This window comes from Taudactylus pleione, unplaced genomic scaffold (assembly GCF_031769625.1).
Source record: "Taudactylus pleione unplaced genomic scaffold, aTauple2 ptg000080l, whole genome shotgun sequence".
In the NCBI taxonomy this organism is placed as follows: Eukaryota; Metazoa; Chordata; class Amphibia; order Anura; family Myobatrachidae; genus Taudactylus; species Taudactylus pleione.
Window position 1 is genome coordinate 1279550 of NW_028284482.1, and position 18394 is coordinate 1297943.

The 18394-nt window shown below is 46.2% G+C and overlaps 1 protein-coding gene across 4 annotated transcripts in view; it reads right to left on the bottom strand.

Annotated features, from left to right (window-relative positions):
* Positions 1-355: 355 nt before the first annotated feature.
* The window catches only part of EP300 (EP300 lysine acetyltransferase), a 147925-nt gene continuing 129886 nt past the window's right edge, over positions 356-18394 (bottom strand). For all 4 annotated transcript variants that reach the window (XM_088468008.1, XM_088468006.1, XM_088468007.1 and 1 more), the window contains exons 25-31: positions 16361-16507; positions 16171-16284; positions 15870-16035; positions 5715-5879; positions 5029-5190; positions 4506-4787; positions 356-4076 (exon numbers count right to left, since the gene is read on the bottom strand). In XM_088468008.1, coding sequence (XP_088324134.1) covers positions 1866-4076; positions 4506-4787; positions 5029-5190; positions 5715-5879; positions 15870-16035; positions 16171-16284; positions 16361-16507 — 3247 coding nt within the window. In that variant the 3' untranslated portion in view covers positions 356-1865. The remainder of the gene's footprint in view (positions 4077-4505; positions 4788-5028; positions 5191-5714; positions 5880-15869; positions 16036-16170; positions 16285-16360; positions 16508-18394) is intronic.

Consider the following 18394-nt stretch of genomic DNA (forward strand, 5'->3'; position numbering starts at 1 on the left):
AATCAGAAAATATTTGTTAAATGTGCATTAAAATATACACTAATACTAATCTTGGTCTACTGCAGTGTTTTCCACACTCATTCCACAGGGAGCTCTAAACAGAGCATGTTTTCCAGGTCTCCTCAGAGAATCACAAGTGAAATTAGCTCCACCTGTGGATCTTTTAAAATGTGTCAGTGAGTAAGGAATAAACTTGAACACTAACTAGCATTAATGGAAACCATGCATTTTTCGTGCTCCCTGAGGAATGAGTTTGGGAAACACTGGTCTACTGGCCTATATACATGTAACAGAACATTTCACTTAACTACATATATTTAGCAAATGTTTGTAATAAAAAAAAAAGAGCTCAACATTTCATCTGTCTCACACAGTTTATTTAACAATAAGTAATAAGAAATGAATTGCAACAATTTGTACAGTGATTTAAAGTTTGTATTTAGGAAACCCCATGTTTATCACATGATTTACACCGTTTAACACCACGCTATTGGAGGAGAGGGGACATGGAAAGAGACTGGTCTGTTTTCGCTCTCTGTCCTCCCACATCCCCAAGTACAAATTTTCCAGAGAAAGGATTGAACAGTCATAACCAGCATTATGGGGAGGTACTGGCATTAACATTTTCTCAACTACTAGTCCGTATCTTTTACTCAGATGTTACAGTAATATTGATGGGAAAAATAAAAACAAAAAGTTTAATAACTATATACCTCTTCCAGAGTCTACAATCCAATAAATATAGTACATCTGACCTGGCTGGTGCAGTTATATAGTAAAATAAACAAAATATATTTCCTTAAGCCCCTTTGAAACGTGTATACATAACACCATTTATGTTGCAAATACTTGGCTTAACAGAATTTTTTTTCTGGGGTTCTTTTGTAAGACAAATGTGGCGGAAGGGTGAACATATACATCAATCATATGCCTTGTACCCAATAGATTTCCAGCGCAGAAAAGGGTGGGGCTACTTTACTTATTTATATATAGATTTATTTATATATATGTATATATATATATCTTCTTTTTGAAAGCAACATTAAACCATCCTCTGAAACCCTCTGTGTTTAGAGCACAGCTGTCCCTTCTCACCAAATAATCCCTTCATGCCCAATATTAGGGCAAATGACCATAAAAAGAGCCCTTTCCGACTGTGATTCATGTACATTTTAAAGGAAGCAAAAATATATATATATATACCTTATGGCTATGATCACAGAAATTGCGAAGAGTGTTGAACCCTGCATTGAGTGCAATTTGTGGTTGGTGAAAGGGTTTATCATGACGTGGATCAGACAAAAATTGAGACAAGGATGGTAACACAGGAAAAAGAAATGGCTATACAAAAACCGTCCAACATCAAATAAAAACAGTCAACATTTTTACATTTTCATTAATTTAAGAAAAAAAAATAAAAAAAGACAAGGAAATATGCGCAACATAAAAACAGTCATGTTAGGTGTGTGTAGAATATCAGGACCTAGGGAATGCACTGTGCATCATAACAGAGGAAGAGATCAGGAGGCTGGCCCAGCCACTGAAAATATATTCTTTGTAATAATTATAATAATATTAATATCTGCCCTCCCCACTCTCTGCAGGTCTTTATAATTCTAAGCACAGCGTCTCTGGAGAATTAAAAAAAAGAAAAAAAAAAACATTATGAAAACAATCTGAAAAATACCCACAAATCCCCAATTCCCACCCCTCCCAAATCCTCAAAAAAGAAACAGCTGTTCATCAGTATAAAAAGTCAGTTTGAGACGAAAATAAGTTTGTTTTGTTTCTGGATTTCTTATACTTAAAGTCTTTGCCCAAAGAAAAGAGGGATGGAAGTCTTCACCCTCTCCTCTCCACTAATTTTAGTGGATGTCTAATGTACTCTGTGATAGGCTGGGATTAAGGTCAGAGTTGTCTGCACTCAGACCTAGGTCAGAAACCCCCCCTCCATGAAGACCAGCCATCTGAGAAAGCATAGCTGTGGGATCCGGGCTCCCATAGTGTCCTTGATCCATCGGGTTCCCTTGTCCAACCCCTACCATGCCCGGATGAGGAGAGCCTGTCTGGGGAGAAACATGGTGAGGGGATGGCTGTGGCTGCATGCGTGGAGATGGACTCGAATGAGGGGGCTGGGACTGGGGACGTGGAGAAGGTACTGGCTGGGGAGACCGCACCTGGTTGCTTAGTGAAGGAGGGAGTTGCTGGCCTTGGAGGTGGGGGGACTGAGCAGGACCTGGCAGCATATGCTGCTGTGGACTCATTGGATTCTGCTGTGCTGGAGATCCTATCTGCTGGTGCAGAAGGCGTTGCTGGAAGGTCTGCAAGCTGTTGCCAGCATCCCCAGGCATTCCCTGGGGTAACTGGCTCATCTGTCCAATGCTACCTTGTTGCATTTGCATATGATGCTGAATTCGTTGCTGCTGTGTATACCCACCCATGACCTGGTGCTGCTGAAACTGGCTATGGTTTACCATTCCGGAACCAGCTGCTTGCTGCTGCTGCTGCTGTTGCATCATTTGCTGACGTCTAATTAGAAGCTCACGGAACTGTGGTGATATTCCAGGATGGTTGATGTTCACCGATTGGCCCTGTGAATTCATCCCTGCAATGCCCTGTTGAGAAGATGGAGGTTGCTGAGGAGACTGCTGTGGTGGTGCCTGAGGTTGTTGGGACATGGCAGGGCGCGGTCCTACTGCCTGCATGGGATTCATGCCCTGTATGCCTGCATTGGGGTGCACGACCTGTTGTATACCTCCTTGGGAAGGCATTCCTGTCATATTGCCAGCACCCTGTGGGCCTTGGTTGCTAGCATATTTGGCTGCTCTTTGCTTTATGAAGGCAGCTAACAACTGCGGATTGGAATGCAGGATATTAAGCACCTGCTGCTGTTGCATTGGTGAACTAGGAGAACGCAGCGTACGCAGTAGGTTCTGAAGTGCAGCTTGTGGCAAAGAACCCTGTTTGGCCTGGCTTGCTCCAGGAACCTGCCCCATTCCTGGCTGGGGAGGCATATTCATTGACTGCCCCTGTTGCTGAACAGGCATAACTGAAGATCTCTGCATGTTAGGCTGCATTGCTTGTGGTTGAGCAAGTCCACTCTGTACCCAAGGCGGTTGTGGCTGCTGTGAAGGCTGCTGTTGAGGCTGCTGTAAGCCTGCCGGACCCATTCCAGAATCCATGAGACTTGCTCCTCGTGGTCCTTGCTGTGGGTTTATTTCCATTGGCTGCATTGGATTCATGGGCTGCATTTGATGAGAGTTTAACATAGGCCGTGGGAAAATTTGTGCCTTTGCCATTTGCCGTTGGGTCTCTGCCGCTCGCTGAATCTGCATGGCCATCTGCACCGCAGCTGGAGGAGGACCTGGCTGCTGTATTGATACAACCTGGGGTGGTGTGGGAGGAGTCACTTGTCCAGCTACCTTGCCCTGTGACATACCACTTGAGGACTGATTTCGCTGCATGCCATATGGTGGCATGCTATTTGGGGGAGGTGGCTGAGGCTGTGAGGATGGTTGCGACTGGGGTTGAGTAAGCAGTGGTGTGGTGGGTTGCTGTCCAGTGGGTGTTGTTGGGCCAGCTGAATTTGGTGAGGGGAGACCTTGCTGTGGGCCTACTACCCCTGTTCTCTGCATACTAGCCACACGTCTGCGCAGCATTTGGGCCTGCTGAAGCCTGTGCTGTAATTGTTGCTGCCGTAATTTGTGCTTGATGTTGAGGCAGAAGGGCACAGGGCACTTGTTCTCTTGGCAGTGTTTGGCATGGTAGCAACAAAGAGCGATGAGTTGCTTGCAGATAGGGCATCCTCCATTTGTCTTTCGTTTACAGCCCTTTGTGTGCTGCACCACCCTTTTCATCTTCTGACATGATGGCAGAGAGCAGTTTGCATTGCGACATTGGCAAGCATGAACCAGGGACTGGATACAGCGCTGTATGCTCAGCCGACGGGAATCTCCAGGACTTTGTGTTGCAGCTGCCTGCTGGCTGTTACTCTCATCATCCAAACCAAGACCAAGTTTCTCCATTTTGTGCTCATGGGTTTTTGTATTGTAGCATGTGATGCACAAGTCATAATCCTAAAGAAAAAAACAAAACAAAAAACAATTGTGCATTAGAAATAGAAGAATTAAAAGCAATGACATCCAGAAGTAAAACTACAAAAGCTACATAAAAGAAATAAGTTCATGGTTCGTGTTAGGATTTTTCGCTTAAGTCCAAACTAATATTTTCTACAGAAAAAGTGGCTCATGAACAAAGCGTTTTTGTCTATGGCAAGTTAATTGACTTGTATTTATTACGGACTAATTCCTCATATTGGATGCCTCACTTTTAACCATTGTAATTCTTGCAATACTTAGTCGCACCATTGTATAACTTGAATATGGAACAAAAAGACAAATCCATGCCAAATCCACAAATCATTTATAAAAGCTTGCTGCATTAAAGCACACAACAACAACATTAAGAACTTAATCTCCCATAGACTAGATGGTGCAGATTCTTACCTCACATACTGTGCAGTGCCATCGTGTTTCCACATGATGTTTGCATTCATTGCAAGTGTAAACAAACCGGTCCTGGCTTTGGGTGTGAAGCTCCACTAACATGCACATGGTGGACCATAGGGCTCTACGTAGGGATGAGAATTCTAAGTGTTTGTCTCTAGCCAGAGTTAGAAAGGCATCACGCCCATCCATTAAGTCGCATGGAATTAGTGGATCTGGTTCCGCAATAGGGGGCAGAGAGTTGGCAGTTGGACCAGCAATCAAACGGATGACAAAAAAGACCTATAATGGAAAAATGAAAGTGCAGTACATTAAAGAAAGGTACCAGCATTCAAAACATGCACAGGAAACAAAATATAGTGGTACAAAATATATGTAAAGAAAAATAAATTTAATTTTATAGTATTTAAAAGCATAGAATTAAAATTCTGTTTGCTAACTTATCTAAATGTACTCTCCAAGAATAGACTCCACTTCTACTCATTGTAACAATACGGATATCAGGCACAATAAAACCACCCACCTCTTTATGTTTCTCCATAGTAGCATACAGTTTCTGTGACAAGTCATTGGAAACATTCGGCATCCCAGGCTTCTTCTTGTTCCCTCGACTCAGGCTGCTTTTGTTCTTACTCGTCTTTTTATTGTTCTTCTTCTTTGCGTTCTTGCTATCACCTTTTCCAACCTGAGAATAAAAGTGTAAGTAAAAGAGTGGAAATATTTACATTTAAAACATTAAAAACATCAATGAACTGCGATGGTGTCATTTGTAAAGTTCTACAAACAAATCACTTTAAAATCCACAAGGAGAGTGGTTGCTGCATTAAGTTCTGATCATTTAAAGTGTGATGCAGTCACCAGTGTGCTTGGTAACATGTTGAAGATTACTTGGGATAAGCCACATAGGAGTTAACACAAAGTGGCTTCCTTCCCTTCTTATTTGTTAAACTACCATGTGGCGCTACTTAATTTAAAGGTCCATAATACCTGAGCTACAACCAATATAGCAGTATTATGGGATGTCAGCAAGTAAAATGCAGATCAAATGGTGCCAGTGCCTTAAAAGTATTTTTCAAGATGCTACCAGATGCTTTTACTCCATTAGGTGTCATTCGACCATCTGGGACTGGGTACTTTGTTTGATATGGCAACCATATAAAATAACCATAAAAAAAATAAACAGTTAATTGTTTAATGATTCTTATTCACCTCAATGCTCTCATTGCCTGTATTCTCTTCTCGCTTTCGTTCTTCCTCCTCCTGTTCCAACTCCTTGATACTCTCTTCCAAAACATTCGGCCAGAAGTCACCTTCAAAGTACGGCAACTCCTTGGCACTGGTTAGACGGTCTTCTGTTGCTTGCTTAAAGATGTCCTGTGGAGATGACAAGGAATAGTACACATTAAGAAATAAGTATAGAAGTAGCAAGACAAGGGGCCCATGAGGGCTTTATTTTCAATTACTCAAACCTCTTAAATGTAGGGTCAGTACTGTGAGAAAGGCAATAGTTTTCCTGCAAACTTTCTTACAAACTGTGTTGAATGTATAGGAAAGTACAATGCGGACATAGATGGGCTACATTTTGGTGTTTGCTCTAGACGTTATGTCTGTGCATCAAGATACCACATTCTCACTTTTAGTCCATCAGCAGCATATTTTAAGAGCAAATTCCTAACAGTAAAAGGAATATGTAGAAAAAAAAAAAAGCTTTGTACAAATTCAGGTCTATAAGCAGTTTTTATTTTCATAGAAATATTCAATCAAATACAAGGACATTAGGAATTAAAATTTCTCTGCATAAGTATACTTTAGTTGGGAATTGCCAAATGCAGCATGCCATCTCAGACTCAATTAGAACAGCATGCCCAGGTAAACAGGAGATTTAAGTTCTTACCTGGTTAAATCCTTTTCTTAAAAATCCATAGGGGACACAGGCTTTAGACAGTGGGTGTAGGCTGTGAGTAGCAAATAGTTAATCTTTTTCTCCCAGCAGCTCAGGCTCTTCCTCCCCTATACCCCACCTCCAGCCAGGTCAGTTAATTTAGCAAGCCCAAGGCAGGTGCGATAAGGAGAAGGAAAACCGGCACACATACAGGTCCAAACACCCAGAAGATGCAAACAGGGAACCGGAAGCCGAGCAAACCCACGCAAGCCAGGTGAGAAACATATGGACAGAAGACCACGTGGCCACAGCTGCCTAGGAAGTTCCCACAGACCTGGTGGAATGTGCTGTCACCATGGCAGGGGCAGAAAGGTCCACAGCATAAGCATGGTGGATGGTCAAATGGAACCATCTGGCCAAAGTCTGCATCGTAGCTGGCCAGCCCCATTTGTAAAAGTCAGAGGACAAAAAGGGACTGTCCTACGGAGATCCCTGGTCCTGTCCACACATATCTGGAAGGCCCTCACGACATTCAAAGAGGCCTCCTCCGGCAAAGTATCAGGTGCTTGAAAAGCAGGGTCCACGATCTCCTGGTTGATGTGAAACTACCTTAGGGAGGTAGCCTAATCATGTCCGAAGAACGGCCCGGTTTGAATGAATGACCAGAAATGGGGAGCAACAAGACAACGTGCTGAAATCTGACTGGGCGAGGATAAGTAGGTCATCCAGATAAGGTAGAATTCTGATAGCCCTGCAAAGCAAATGTGCTGCCATGACTTTCATGAAGACACAAGGAGCCATGGAAAGGCCAAATGGCAATGACCGAAATTTGGAAATGTTCCTCCCAGACTGCAAACCTGAGGAAGAGCTGGTGACTAAGCCAGAACATGCAAATACGCATCCTGGATGTCCAAGGAGGCTATAAAATCTCCTGGCTCCAGCACTAGAATGATGGAAAGTATAGACTTCATGCGGGAACTGGGTACCCGCAAATACCGGTTGAGGGTCTTCAAGTTGAAGATTGGCCGGAAGGAACCGTTCGCCTTCTGAACAGAGAAGAGGTTAGCATAGAAGCCCGTGCCTCTGGAACAGGGGAACTGGAACGTTGGAGGAAAGTAGGGAGCTAATGGACTCCCGCAGTGCTTCTTCCCTGTGTGGATCCACCAGAATGCTTGTGCAAAAAATCGGGCCGAAAGGTTAGGGTGTAGCCCTGTGAGACAATACCTCGTACCCAGGCGCTCGACATGGTGAGCCATCCAGCAGAGTCCGGCCTCCCACGCTGGTATGCCCCAGTTGTAGGCCCACTCAGTCAAGCTGTAGACTTATCAGCGGCCCTGGTGGCAGGGCATCTGGTAGGCCAGTGCTGTTTATCTCGAGGCTTGATGCCCTTGGAGGAGTAACTCTGGAACCTGGAGAAAGGCTGGCCCTTGGCATTTTCCCTGCTAAACAAAGGTGCGAAAATTAGATCTTTGCAACCTATGGGGCTGCCGCATCTTGGACACCGCCATCGTGGCCGCAATCTTGTCCAAATTTGGACCAAAGAATCTTCCCTGAATAAGGAAGAACCTCCAGGGCTTTCAGAGTCTGTGTCAGCACGACAGGTATGTAGCCAGAGTGCTCACCTAGCAACGCGGAGGATGCTGACAGCTTGGCGGTTAGGATACCAGTATCCATTGCTGCCTTGAAAAGATAAGAGGCTGCCTCCCTGATGTACTCACGAAAGACAATAGCTCGTTCCTATGGGTACCAGAGTTGGGGCCATCTTCAAGGGTGTCTGCCCAAGATCCGATGGCTTTAGCCACCCAAGCAAATGCTAGAGCTAGACGTGCGATGGCAACTGAATGAGAATAAATCCCCTTGAGGAATGATTCCAGCTTCCTATCTGCCAGATCCTTAAGGGAATAAGGATGGTGGTCTTGACTAGGCAGGAAATGTGAGCATCCACCAGAGGACGACACTCCCATTTTGCCCGATCTGCAACAAGTAGAGGATAAAAGAAGGCAATGCGTTTAAAAACCTGGAAACACCTGTTAGGGTGAACCCATGCCTCCACTAGAAGGTCATCTAGCTGCACAGAAGGGAATTTTGCCAAAACATTTTTCTGCCACTTGAACACCGGAGTGCTAGCCTTAGGGGCCTGGCTCAGCATCCTTGATGGAGGGCCGCTACATATACATGAGATAGGGAGTCTTCCAGGATAGAGGAGGTCTCAACATCCGAAGTATTGGACAGATTTTCCTTGTGGACTAAGGAAATCTCAGAATCCAAATTATAACCAGACAGGGGTGTATAACTCTCTCACCTGGGGGTCTGCGCTTTGAAGTACGGCCTAGTCTAGCATCTGTTGGAAAGATGCTGACACCGGCACTAACCCCTGAACTGACTGTGTAAAGGACTGCATCCAGGGCAGTCCTTAGGCAATCGGATGTAAAGTACCCTAAGAACGGTACAACCGAGGGGCAGGTGGGCTCCTGTAGAGATACTAGCAAGGGGATCGGGCCTGGGGGTTGCAAGACCTGGACGCCCACTGTCAGCACTGTCGATAGTGTCCCGCTCCGGCGGTGACAGCCGCTACAATGCGACGCCCTGCAAGCAGGAAGACGCTCTTACCGGTCCCCCTGCAGCTCCAGGCTGAGGCTCCCCGGGGTGCTGCTGAGGACTGGCTGAAGACACTGATGCGCTCACCAGCGCTGGTGATTGGTGGAGTGGCATCACAGGCGTACTGTAGGACGCCTAGCACTGCCCACTCTAAATAAAAAAAAAGAAAAAAAAAGTACAGAAAAAAATTAAAACTGTCTGGGGCTGAGGGCAAGAGTATAGGATCCTGGACTGCTGGGAGGAAAAAAAAAAAAAAAGTCATCTGTCTGGGGCCCTGACTGCTACTCATAGCCTATACCAACTGTCTACCCTATGGAGCGATGAAGAAAAAATTATCCAGAACGCATATTTGGCTTTACAGAACACCAAACTTTTAAACAAAGTTATCTGTAGGAATACGTAGGAAAGGGATCAATTCTTGATTTAGTCACCAAGATAAACTCTACAATCTTTGGCCAGCACAGCTGGCGTAATGGTTACCATTACTGCCTCACAGCACTGAGGTCTTGGGTTCGAGACCAACTAAGGACCTAACTGTGTGAGGTTTGTATGTTCTCCCTGTAATTGCGTGAGTTTTCTCCAGGTACTATGGTTTCCTCCCAAAATCCAAAAATGTACTGGTAGGTTAATTGGCTCCCAACAAAAAATTAACTCTATTGTGTATGTACATATGATAAGAAAATTAGAGATATGGTAAGAACTTACCATTGTGTTATCTCTTTCTACGAAGTCCGTAGAGTCCACAGGGTGACCTTTGGGTATAGGTGATGCATAGTCATCCAGGCACCTTACGCAGTAAATTTTTCTCCCAAGATGCTCTTGGGTCTCCCTCCATACCCCGCCCCCGGGCCAGAAGCACCCCTCAGTTTCGGAGCAAGCCAAAGGCCAGAGGAGGATAAAAGAAGAAATCACATACTCACATAGAAGACGACGGAAAACAGGTGACCAGAGCGAAGCTCATCTGAAACACAGGTGCGTCAGGGCGGGTACCCTGTGGACTTCGTAGAAAGATAACAAAGGTAAGTTCTTGCCAGCTCTCATTTTCTACCTTAGGGTCCATAGAGTGACCTTGGGGATGGCCCAAAGCAGTAGCCTCAAGGGTGGGGACGCTCCTGTGCAGAGAGGAGAATCCGCCACCCGAAGGAAGCATCCTGAGAGGCAAAGGTATCAAATGCATAATACCTCAGAAATGTCTGGACAGAAGACCACGTGGCCGCCTTACAAAGCTGAACAGCCGAGGTGCCACGGCGAGCTGCCCACGAAGGACCCACAGGCAGAGTAGAATGAGCAGTAACAGAGGACGGTACTGGAAGGCCATCATGAATGTAATTCTCAGAGATTGCCATGCGAAGCCACCTAGACAAAGTTTGTTTATTGGCTGGCCATCCCTTCTTGTGGAATCCATAGAGTACAAACAAGGAGTCTGATTTCCTAAGGGAACTGGTGTGATACACAAATCCTGAGGGCACTCACCACATCCAAGGAGGCCTCACCTGCCGAGAGGTGTGGAGAATTAAAGGCCGGTACAATAATTTCCTCATTAATGTGGAAACTAGAGACCACCTTAGTAGTGTAACCAGGGCGAGTCCAAAGCACCGCCCTGTCCAGGTGAAAAACCAGAAATGGGGAACGACGAGAGCCAAAACAAAAAAACTGTCTTAGCAGTAAGCCATTTGAGTTCCACTGAGTCCAGGGGCTCTAATGGAGGGCCCGAAGAACAGCAGCCAAATCCCAAGGCGCCACAGGAGGGACAAAGGGAGGCTGAATGCGAAGGACCCCCTGTAGGAAAGTGTGGATATCAGGAAGAGGTGCAATCCTTTGCTGGAACCACACTGAAAGGCTAGAGACATGAACCTTCAGTGAGGCAAGGTGGAGACCAAGATCCAAACCCGCCTGCAGGAAAGCCAGAACCCTAGATAGACGAAACACTTGGGGGTCGTAACCTCTGGGACGACACCATTCAAAGTAGGTATGCCACACCCTGTGGTAAGCCCTGGCAGAGTCAGGTTTTCGTGCTCTGAGCATGGTGTTAACAGAGCCAGTAAAACCCTTGGAACTTAAGAGGGCTGTCTCAAGAGCCACGCTGTCAAAGACAGACGATCCAGGTCCGGGTAAAGGCAAGGACCTTGAGACAACAGGTCCGGACGTTGAAGCAACAGCAACGTATTGTCGATGGAGAGACTCTGAAGATCAGAGTAATAGTGACGCCTGGGCCACGCTGGAGCCACGAGGACAGTTCCTCCTTGTTTGAACTTCCGAAGTACTTGAGGAAGAAGGGAGAATGGAGGGAACATGTACGCAAACTTTAAGGTCCACTTGACTGACAGAGCGTCTACCAAGAGAGCCTTGGCATCTCTTGTCCTGGACCCGTACAGACGAAGTCAGTTTCCCAATTGAGAACTCCTGGAATGAACACTGCCGATATGGCTGGGAGATAGCCTTCAGCCCGTGTCAGAATGCGTGACACCTCTGTCATTGCGTCCCTCCTTGATGGTTGATGTAAGCCACGGTTGTGGCGTTGTCTGACTGAACTTGCACGAGATTTCCGTGAAGTATGAGTCTGGCTTGTAGCAGGGCCCTGAAGACAGCCCTAAGTTCCAAAATGTTGATTGGCAGAGCAGACTCCTCTGCTGTCCACCATCCCTGGAAGGAGTGTGGACTGGTCACTGCGCCCCAACCCCAGAGACTGGCGTCTGTTGTCAGGAGGCCCCAGCCCAGAATCCAAAAGGGGCGCCCCCTGGTGAGGCGGTCCGTCTGCACTACCAAGCCAGAGACAGACGCACCTCCAGGGAGAGCACCATCGTTTGTGTCCTTAACCGATGGGGTAAACCGTCCCACCTGGAGAGGATCAATTTCTGCAGAGGCCGGGAATGAAACTGGGCATATTCCACCATGTTGATAACATGGAGCCCAGTAACTGCATCGCTGAGTGAGTGGACACTCGGCGACTGTGGAGGCATCTGTGTACACCCATCTGCAAAGTGGAGATCTTTTCTGTGGTCAGAAAAATCCTCTCCAGAGCTCCCAGATGGATCATCCTTTGAGATGGGTTCAGGGAGGACTTCTTCCAATTGATCAATCACTGAAGTACAGATATAGTCAGCTGTAGGTGGCGGTGAAGTACCTCTGGAGACCATGCCAACAGTAAGAGGACGCCCAGGTATGGTAACAGGCAGACCCCAGGCAGATGGGCTGCCATTACCGTCATAATTTTGGTAAACACCAGAGGTGCAGTAGAGAGGCCAAATGGCAGAGCCCGAAACTGGAAATGTTGTTGGACACAGCAAACCTGAGAAAACACTGGTGAGCCGAAGCAATCAGAATATGCAGGCATGCATCCTGAATATCCAGTGACACCATAAAATTCCCAGGTTCCATAGCCAGTATGAAGGAACTTAGAGTTTCCATCCTAAACCGAGGTACTCTGAGGAATTTGTTCAGGGACTTCAGATTGAGGATAGGTCGGTGGGATCCGTTCGGTTTTTGAAACAGAAAAAGACTGGAATAAGCCGTTCCCCTCTGGGATAACGGGACCGGTACAAAGACCCCTGCCTGAAGCAAGGATTGTACTGCCTCTTGAATTGCCAAGGCCTTGTCCTTGGACAGGAGGCCTGTGCAGAAGAACTGATGGGGAGGCCTTCTGCGGAAAGAGATGGCATACCCGTGAGACCACTTCTCTTACCCAGGTGTCTGTGGTGGTCTCACTCCATTATTGGGCAAACTGAAGCAGTCGGCCTCTCACCCTGGGATCCCCCAAGGGGAGGCTCGCCCCGTCAGACTGAGGGCTTGTCGTCAGGCTTGGCAGCTAGACGTCTCGCACTCCAAACTTGTTTCTTAGGCTTGGAAGTTTTCTTGGAGGTTGACGGCCTAGGAAAGGACTGAGTTTTAATCTTACCTGGGGCCCGATAGGTCCGAGGGAGCAGGAGCAGAAGGCAGACAAGCTGACTTAGCTGCTGCCAATGTATCCACAATTTTAGCCAAATCAGGGCAAAAAAAACTCTACCGTTATAAGGTAAACACTCTAAGCCCTTTTTGGAGTCCGCATCTGCCCTCCAAGAGCGAAACCAAAGGGAGCGGCGAGCCGCAATGAAAATCCTGGCATTCAATAAGCCGGCATCCAAAGCAGCCTCATTAATATAGGTAGCTGAATCTCGGAGGTCGCCCACTGGATTCAACTATTCCCCGGTAGCATTCGAAGACAAGGAGTTTTCCAGGCTGTTAGCCCAACATTCCGTAGCCCGAGGCACCCAGCAGATAGCCATGGCCGGTCTGCAGATGGCACCTGACAGGGAATAAATGTATTTCAGGTAAACCTCCACCGTCCTATCTGTGGTATCCTTCAGAGACAACATGGAAGGGATAGGGAGGGTCGCGCTTTTAACAAAGCGTGTCACATGAGAATTCACTGCTGGCGAGGTATCCCATTGAGTAAAATAGTCTTCAGCAAAAGGGTAAGCGTAAGCCAGACGTTTCTGCGGCTGTTATCTCTTTCCAGGTGTTTTTCATGGCACCTCCAGGTGGTCCACCAGTTGGTCAGACAACGGGAATATGGCCGCGGTCATCTTAACATCCTTAAAAAAAAGGCATATTTGGACTTAGGTGCTGGAGGCTCGTCCTCCTCTATGACCAAGGCTGCCCTGACAGCTTGTATCAGACCTGGAATATAAACTTTTGACCTAGGCTCCACCTCATGTGTAGCGGGCTTGAAGTCGGAGTAATCCGGGAGCACCCTATCATCAGATGACATTTTGTCGTCATCATACAGAGTAGACAGACGTCAGCAAAAATCTTTTAGCCGGTCTACTCTGGGGTGCCTCCTCCTGCCGCTCCTCAGCCATATTCTGCAACGCATTGGGAATCGTATTAACCCATGTGGGAGATACCACCTGCATGGGTGCAGCCGGCTGAAGCAGGCTCTGAGAGGGCATAAGCTGCTGCTGTGTGAACTCCAGCGTGGAAAACACAGGAGGGACAGCTAAACGTCCCGCAATGGCCATTAGCACACCCAAGGGGGCTCCTGCGGAGTGGCTGAGACTGTAGAGGGACCTGGAGGGGCATAGCACTTCAAACATAACCCCTCAAGGACCACTTTTTGCATAACAGCAGGGCATATCACCCTCACTACCAGACTTGGTGGAGATAATACTTGTATACTGTATGTACACACCACACAGGACAACAAACTATGAGGCTGCACCCCAACAACACCCGTATCAGGGTTCAGTGAGAAAAAAAGACAGGGAAAGTAAAATGGCTGACAGAAGCGAAACTCAGACAGACAGCACTAGAATAAAGTCACATACAATGCAGAATAAATAACACCTGCACTTAATGGCACTACCAATCAACTCACAGACTTAGCGTCTGGTAAGATATAGTGCTACATACACTGATAACACTTTTTTGAGGAGAGGTATGTAGGGGGACCCGGGCTCCGCACCGCCTGTGAGATCTGTGACGCAGCCAAGGAGAAAATGGCCGCTGGAGACCACTAAGGGGGCAGACCAGGGGGAGGAGAGCTGTCACAGCCCAGCCAGACCGTGGTGGAAAGACGCTCTGTTCAGCGGGGAGGAGACGGCTGTTGAACAGGGAAGGCAGCCTCCCCTGGCCAGCGTTTAACCCCTGGGATGCTGGAGCATTCCCGATATCACTACAGCCCGCTGTCCCTGGTGGTCTAGTGGAAGCGCAGGACTCAGTGCCTGGCTCCACATGCTGTCATCCCCAGCCCTGAGGGAAAAAGGACTGCATCTCAGCGGGTCACCCCGCAGCGAAGCGCTGTTATCTCGATCCCCGTAGCGCCCGGCTTCAGTCTAGAGATCCTCCGGGGGGTCCCTGCTAGCCAAGACCCCAGAGCACTGCCGAGATCCCCGGATCCGTACCAGCGTCGGCGAGGTGACGGAGCGGCAGCGCAGACCCCCATGGACTGTCTGCTTCGAAGAAATGAAGAACTTCTTGCTTGAAAATCTTCAGGGGCTGGAACAGCCCCGCTGCGTTTTTCAGTGACCCGACTCCGGCCGGGCTCACTCCTCCCAATGAAACTGAGGTGCCCCTGGCCCGGGTTATGGAGGGAGACCCAAGTGCATTCTGGGAGAAAAATTTACTACGTAAGGTGCCCGGATGACTCTGTATCACCTATACCCTAATGTCACACTGTGGACCCTGAAGTAGAAATATATAAATTGTAAGCGTCACTGTGGCACGGACTGATGTGAATGGCTAAATATTCTCTGTAAAGCACTGCAAAATATGTGTGCGCTATATAAATGTTAATAGATTTTATTAAAATATTGTTTTACAATGGCTGTTCTATCATTTAAACTGTATTTAATGACAGTAAAACCCTCTTAAATAAACCTCAAAATTATATGTCTAACATACTGTAACTGCCTGTACTATACTACTTAAGCGGTCTTATACTATTGCTTAACATAGGCTTTGAGAAATTTAGGGAGATTTAAAGTCTCCTCGACTGCTGACATTTTATGACCTTCTTGGACATCCACAGGCTAAATTAGCCTACTCCCACTAGCGCCAAACTGCTAGTTGTTTTCAGTGTATTGTTTTCAGTGTACTGTCCCCTTTAGGGACAGCATTAGGATGTTCAGTGCCCTCTATAGTACGCAAGAGATTATGCCATTTTTGGACTTAAATCCTTCTCTGTGAATCCGATAGGGAACACTGTTCCCTTCACACACTGGTTTGTGTTTGCTGTACCTGTTCTCACATTTAGAAAGCAATTGTCAGTTTCCTACTTTGAGACTATACCATTTACAGTTATTTAAACTGCAAGAGTCCTTACAATGGTCAAGTAAATGGAAACCTAACTACAGATGGCATTCAGAGAAGAGCATGAGAACCAAATGCTAAAAACAATCCATACAGACCTTGTAATCATGAATTATACGCTCTGACACTGATTTATCCAACATCTTCTTGTACCATTCCTGTAGACGTTTTGGTTTAGGGATTTTCTGGTCTATTGGATGACAGTGGAAGATGTAGTCATCTCCTTCACTAGGAGGACAGGCCCAAATATGCCCTGCTGTGTACCTGTGGGGGAATCAGGGGAAGGAGTGATTTATAGAATGTCATACCATTATTGACAACTTACAGGGCTGACCATGAAGAAAAATAAGATGCTGTGAAAAAGTAATCCACTTGGACCAACATATATCATGGACTTACCCAAGTTTCTTGACGTACTCTAGGTACCCAATTAAAATCTCGTGGTACACAGCTGTTCTCAGACTCTTTGGGCGAAAAAAGTGAACGCTATCGAGATATGAGATGTAAACTCGCCTAAAAACAAACATACAAAAATTGTAACAACAGGTGAAAAAGATGGTACATGTAAACAAAAGAAAAATGCACTTACCTCTGATTGGGAGGTGGGCAATCCGAGCCATACTCCTGTACATGCATGCCAAAAAAACACAGCTCAACACCATCTACTTCTTCAAATGCAAAAAGAGCTTTTGTTCGATATGGAAATGATTCTGCCATCTCTCCTGTATCCACAAACCTGAAAGCAACAAGAGAGCATTAACAGAATATTTTATAATAGTTTAATGTGTCAATGTCTGATTAGTGTAAAGAGATGTTCTACAAGAAACATATGCTTGATGTAGAATGACTAATGATGGAAATATACACAAACTGCATACAATAGTTTTAATCCTCATTCAATTGTCCAAGTATTAGCCTAGCAATGTAATGGAGACAACACATTTCAGCGTTTATCGAGATGCAGTGGAGGTCAAAAATCAATATGTATAGTGCAATAGGCTACATAGTCTGCTATTCACTCTGCTTTAATCTTTCAATTAGCTGGTCCTTCTGCCAGTTACATTTTGGACTTTGTATTCCCTGTACTGTACCGAAATGATCATGAGACGATGCAGTTTAGACGAGTCTACAATTGGAGTAAAAATCGGAGGGAGGAACATCAACAATCTACGATATGCCGATGATACGACTCTGCTTGCTGAAAGTAGAAAAGACCTAGAATATCTGGTCAGAAGAGTCAAAGAAGAAAGCTAGAGCATGGGACTGTACATCAACATCAAGAAAACAAAGATAATGACTACGGCAAGTGACGATGCAGTCCATATTGCAATCGATGAGGAAGTCGAAACGGTACGAGACTTCCTCTTTCTGGGTTCTAAGATTGATCGCAGTGGAGAATCATCTACTGAAATAAAGCGACGAATTGCACTTGGCCGCAATGCTATGCTAGGAATGACGAAGATATGGAAGAGCAACGATATCAGCAGTGCAACAAAAGCACGGTTGGTCAATGCAATTGTTTTTCCGATCTTTATGTATGCATGCGAAACCTGGACACTCAAGAAGGCAGATCGCAAGAGAATTGACGCTTTTGATTTGTGGTGCTGGAGGCGAATGCTGCGCATACCATGGACAGCAATGAATACGAACAAGGCAATCCTAGAGCGGGTCAAACCAAAAGTATCATTAGATGGCAAGATCACCAAACAACGACTCTCGTATTTTGGACATGTCATGCGGGCTAATTCCCTAGAGACAGCGCTAATGCTTGGATTCGTCAGCGGGTCTAGAAGAAGAGGACGCCAAAGAACTCGTTGGCTGGACACAAAGGCTGACACGAACATGCCCATAAATGACCTGAAGGAAGCGGTCAGAGAAAGAAGCGTGGCGTTCACTGATCCATAAAGTGTCCGAAAGTCTATGTCGACTAAATGGATAATCATCATCGTCATTCCCTGTACTGCCATGATTATGTATATCGAAGAGACTTGTACTGTGTATGTTGACAACAAAGAAAATTACTTAATGAGAATATATTTAATTAGCTCCAAATAATCAGGCGCTTAGTGGATATCCACAATATTTAGACACTCCAACAATGGGTATGGCAAGAATCAGACCTTCAGCCAATTGTTTCAACCACCTCTCTGTTGCCTTATTGAAGCAGAAGTTAGACTGGATCTAAGACGACATCTGCTGCAGCTGCAGTGTAAGCAATCTTAAAGCAAGCCTCAATTTTCCTATCCATGCTCTCCCATAATGTAAGTGTTTGGATTTAAAATAATGGCAGTCTCAGAAAGGTGAGGGAGAGTGCTGCAACACCTATAAAACGTACCAAACTGAGAATCGGAAGCTGCAAAGGTGTCAAACCGGTAGAAACGAACAAAAGTGTGGGACCCCGACCAAATAGCCGCACGGCAGAGCTGGGAAACCGAAGCCCCACTGGCAGCCGCCCAGGACAGGCAGACAGCGCATAGAATGTGTGGAAATGGATACCGGCAGAAGCCGGGATGCAGCCAAATAGGCCTGACGACTTGATAAAACATATCCAGCGCACCAGGATCTGTTTGGAAGCAGGCCACTCACGCTTAACCACATCATAGAGGACGAACAAAGAATCAGA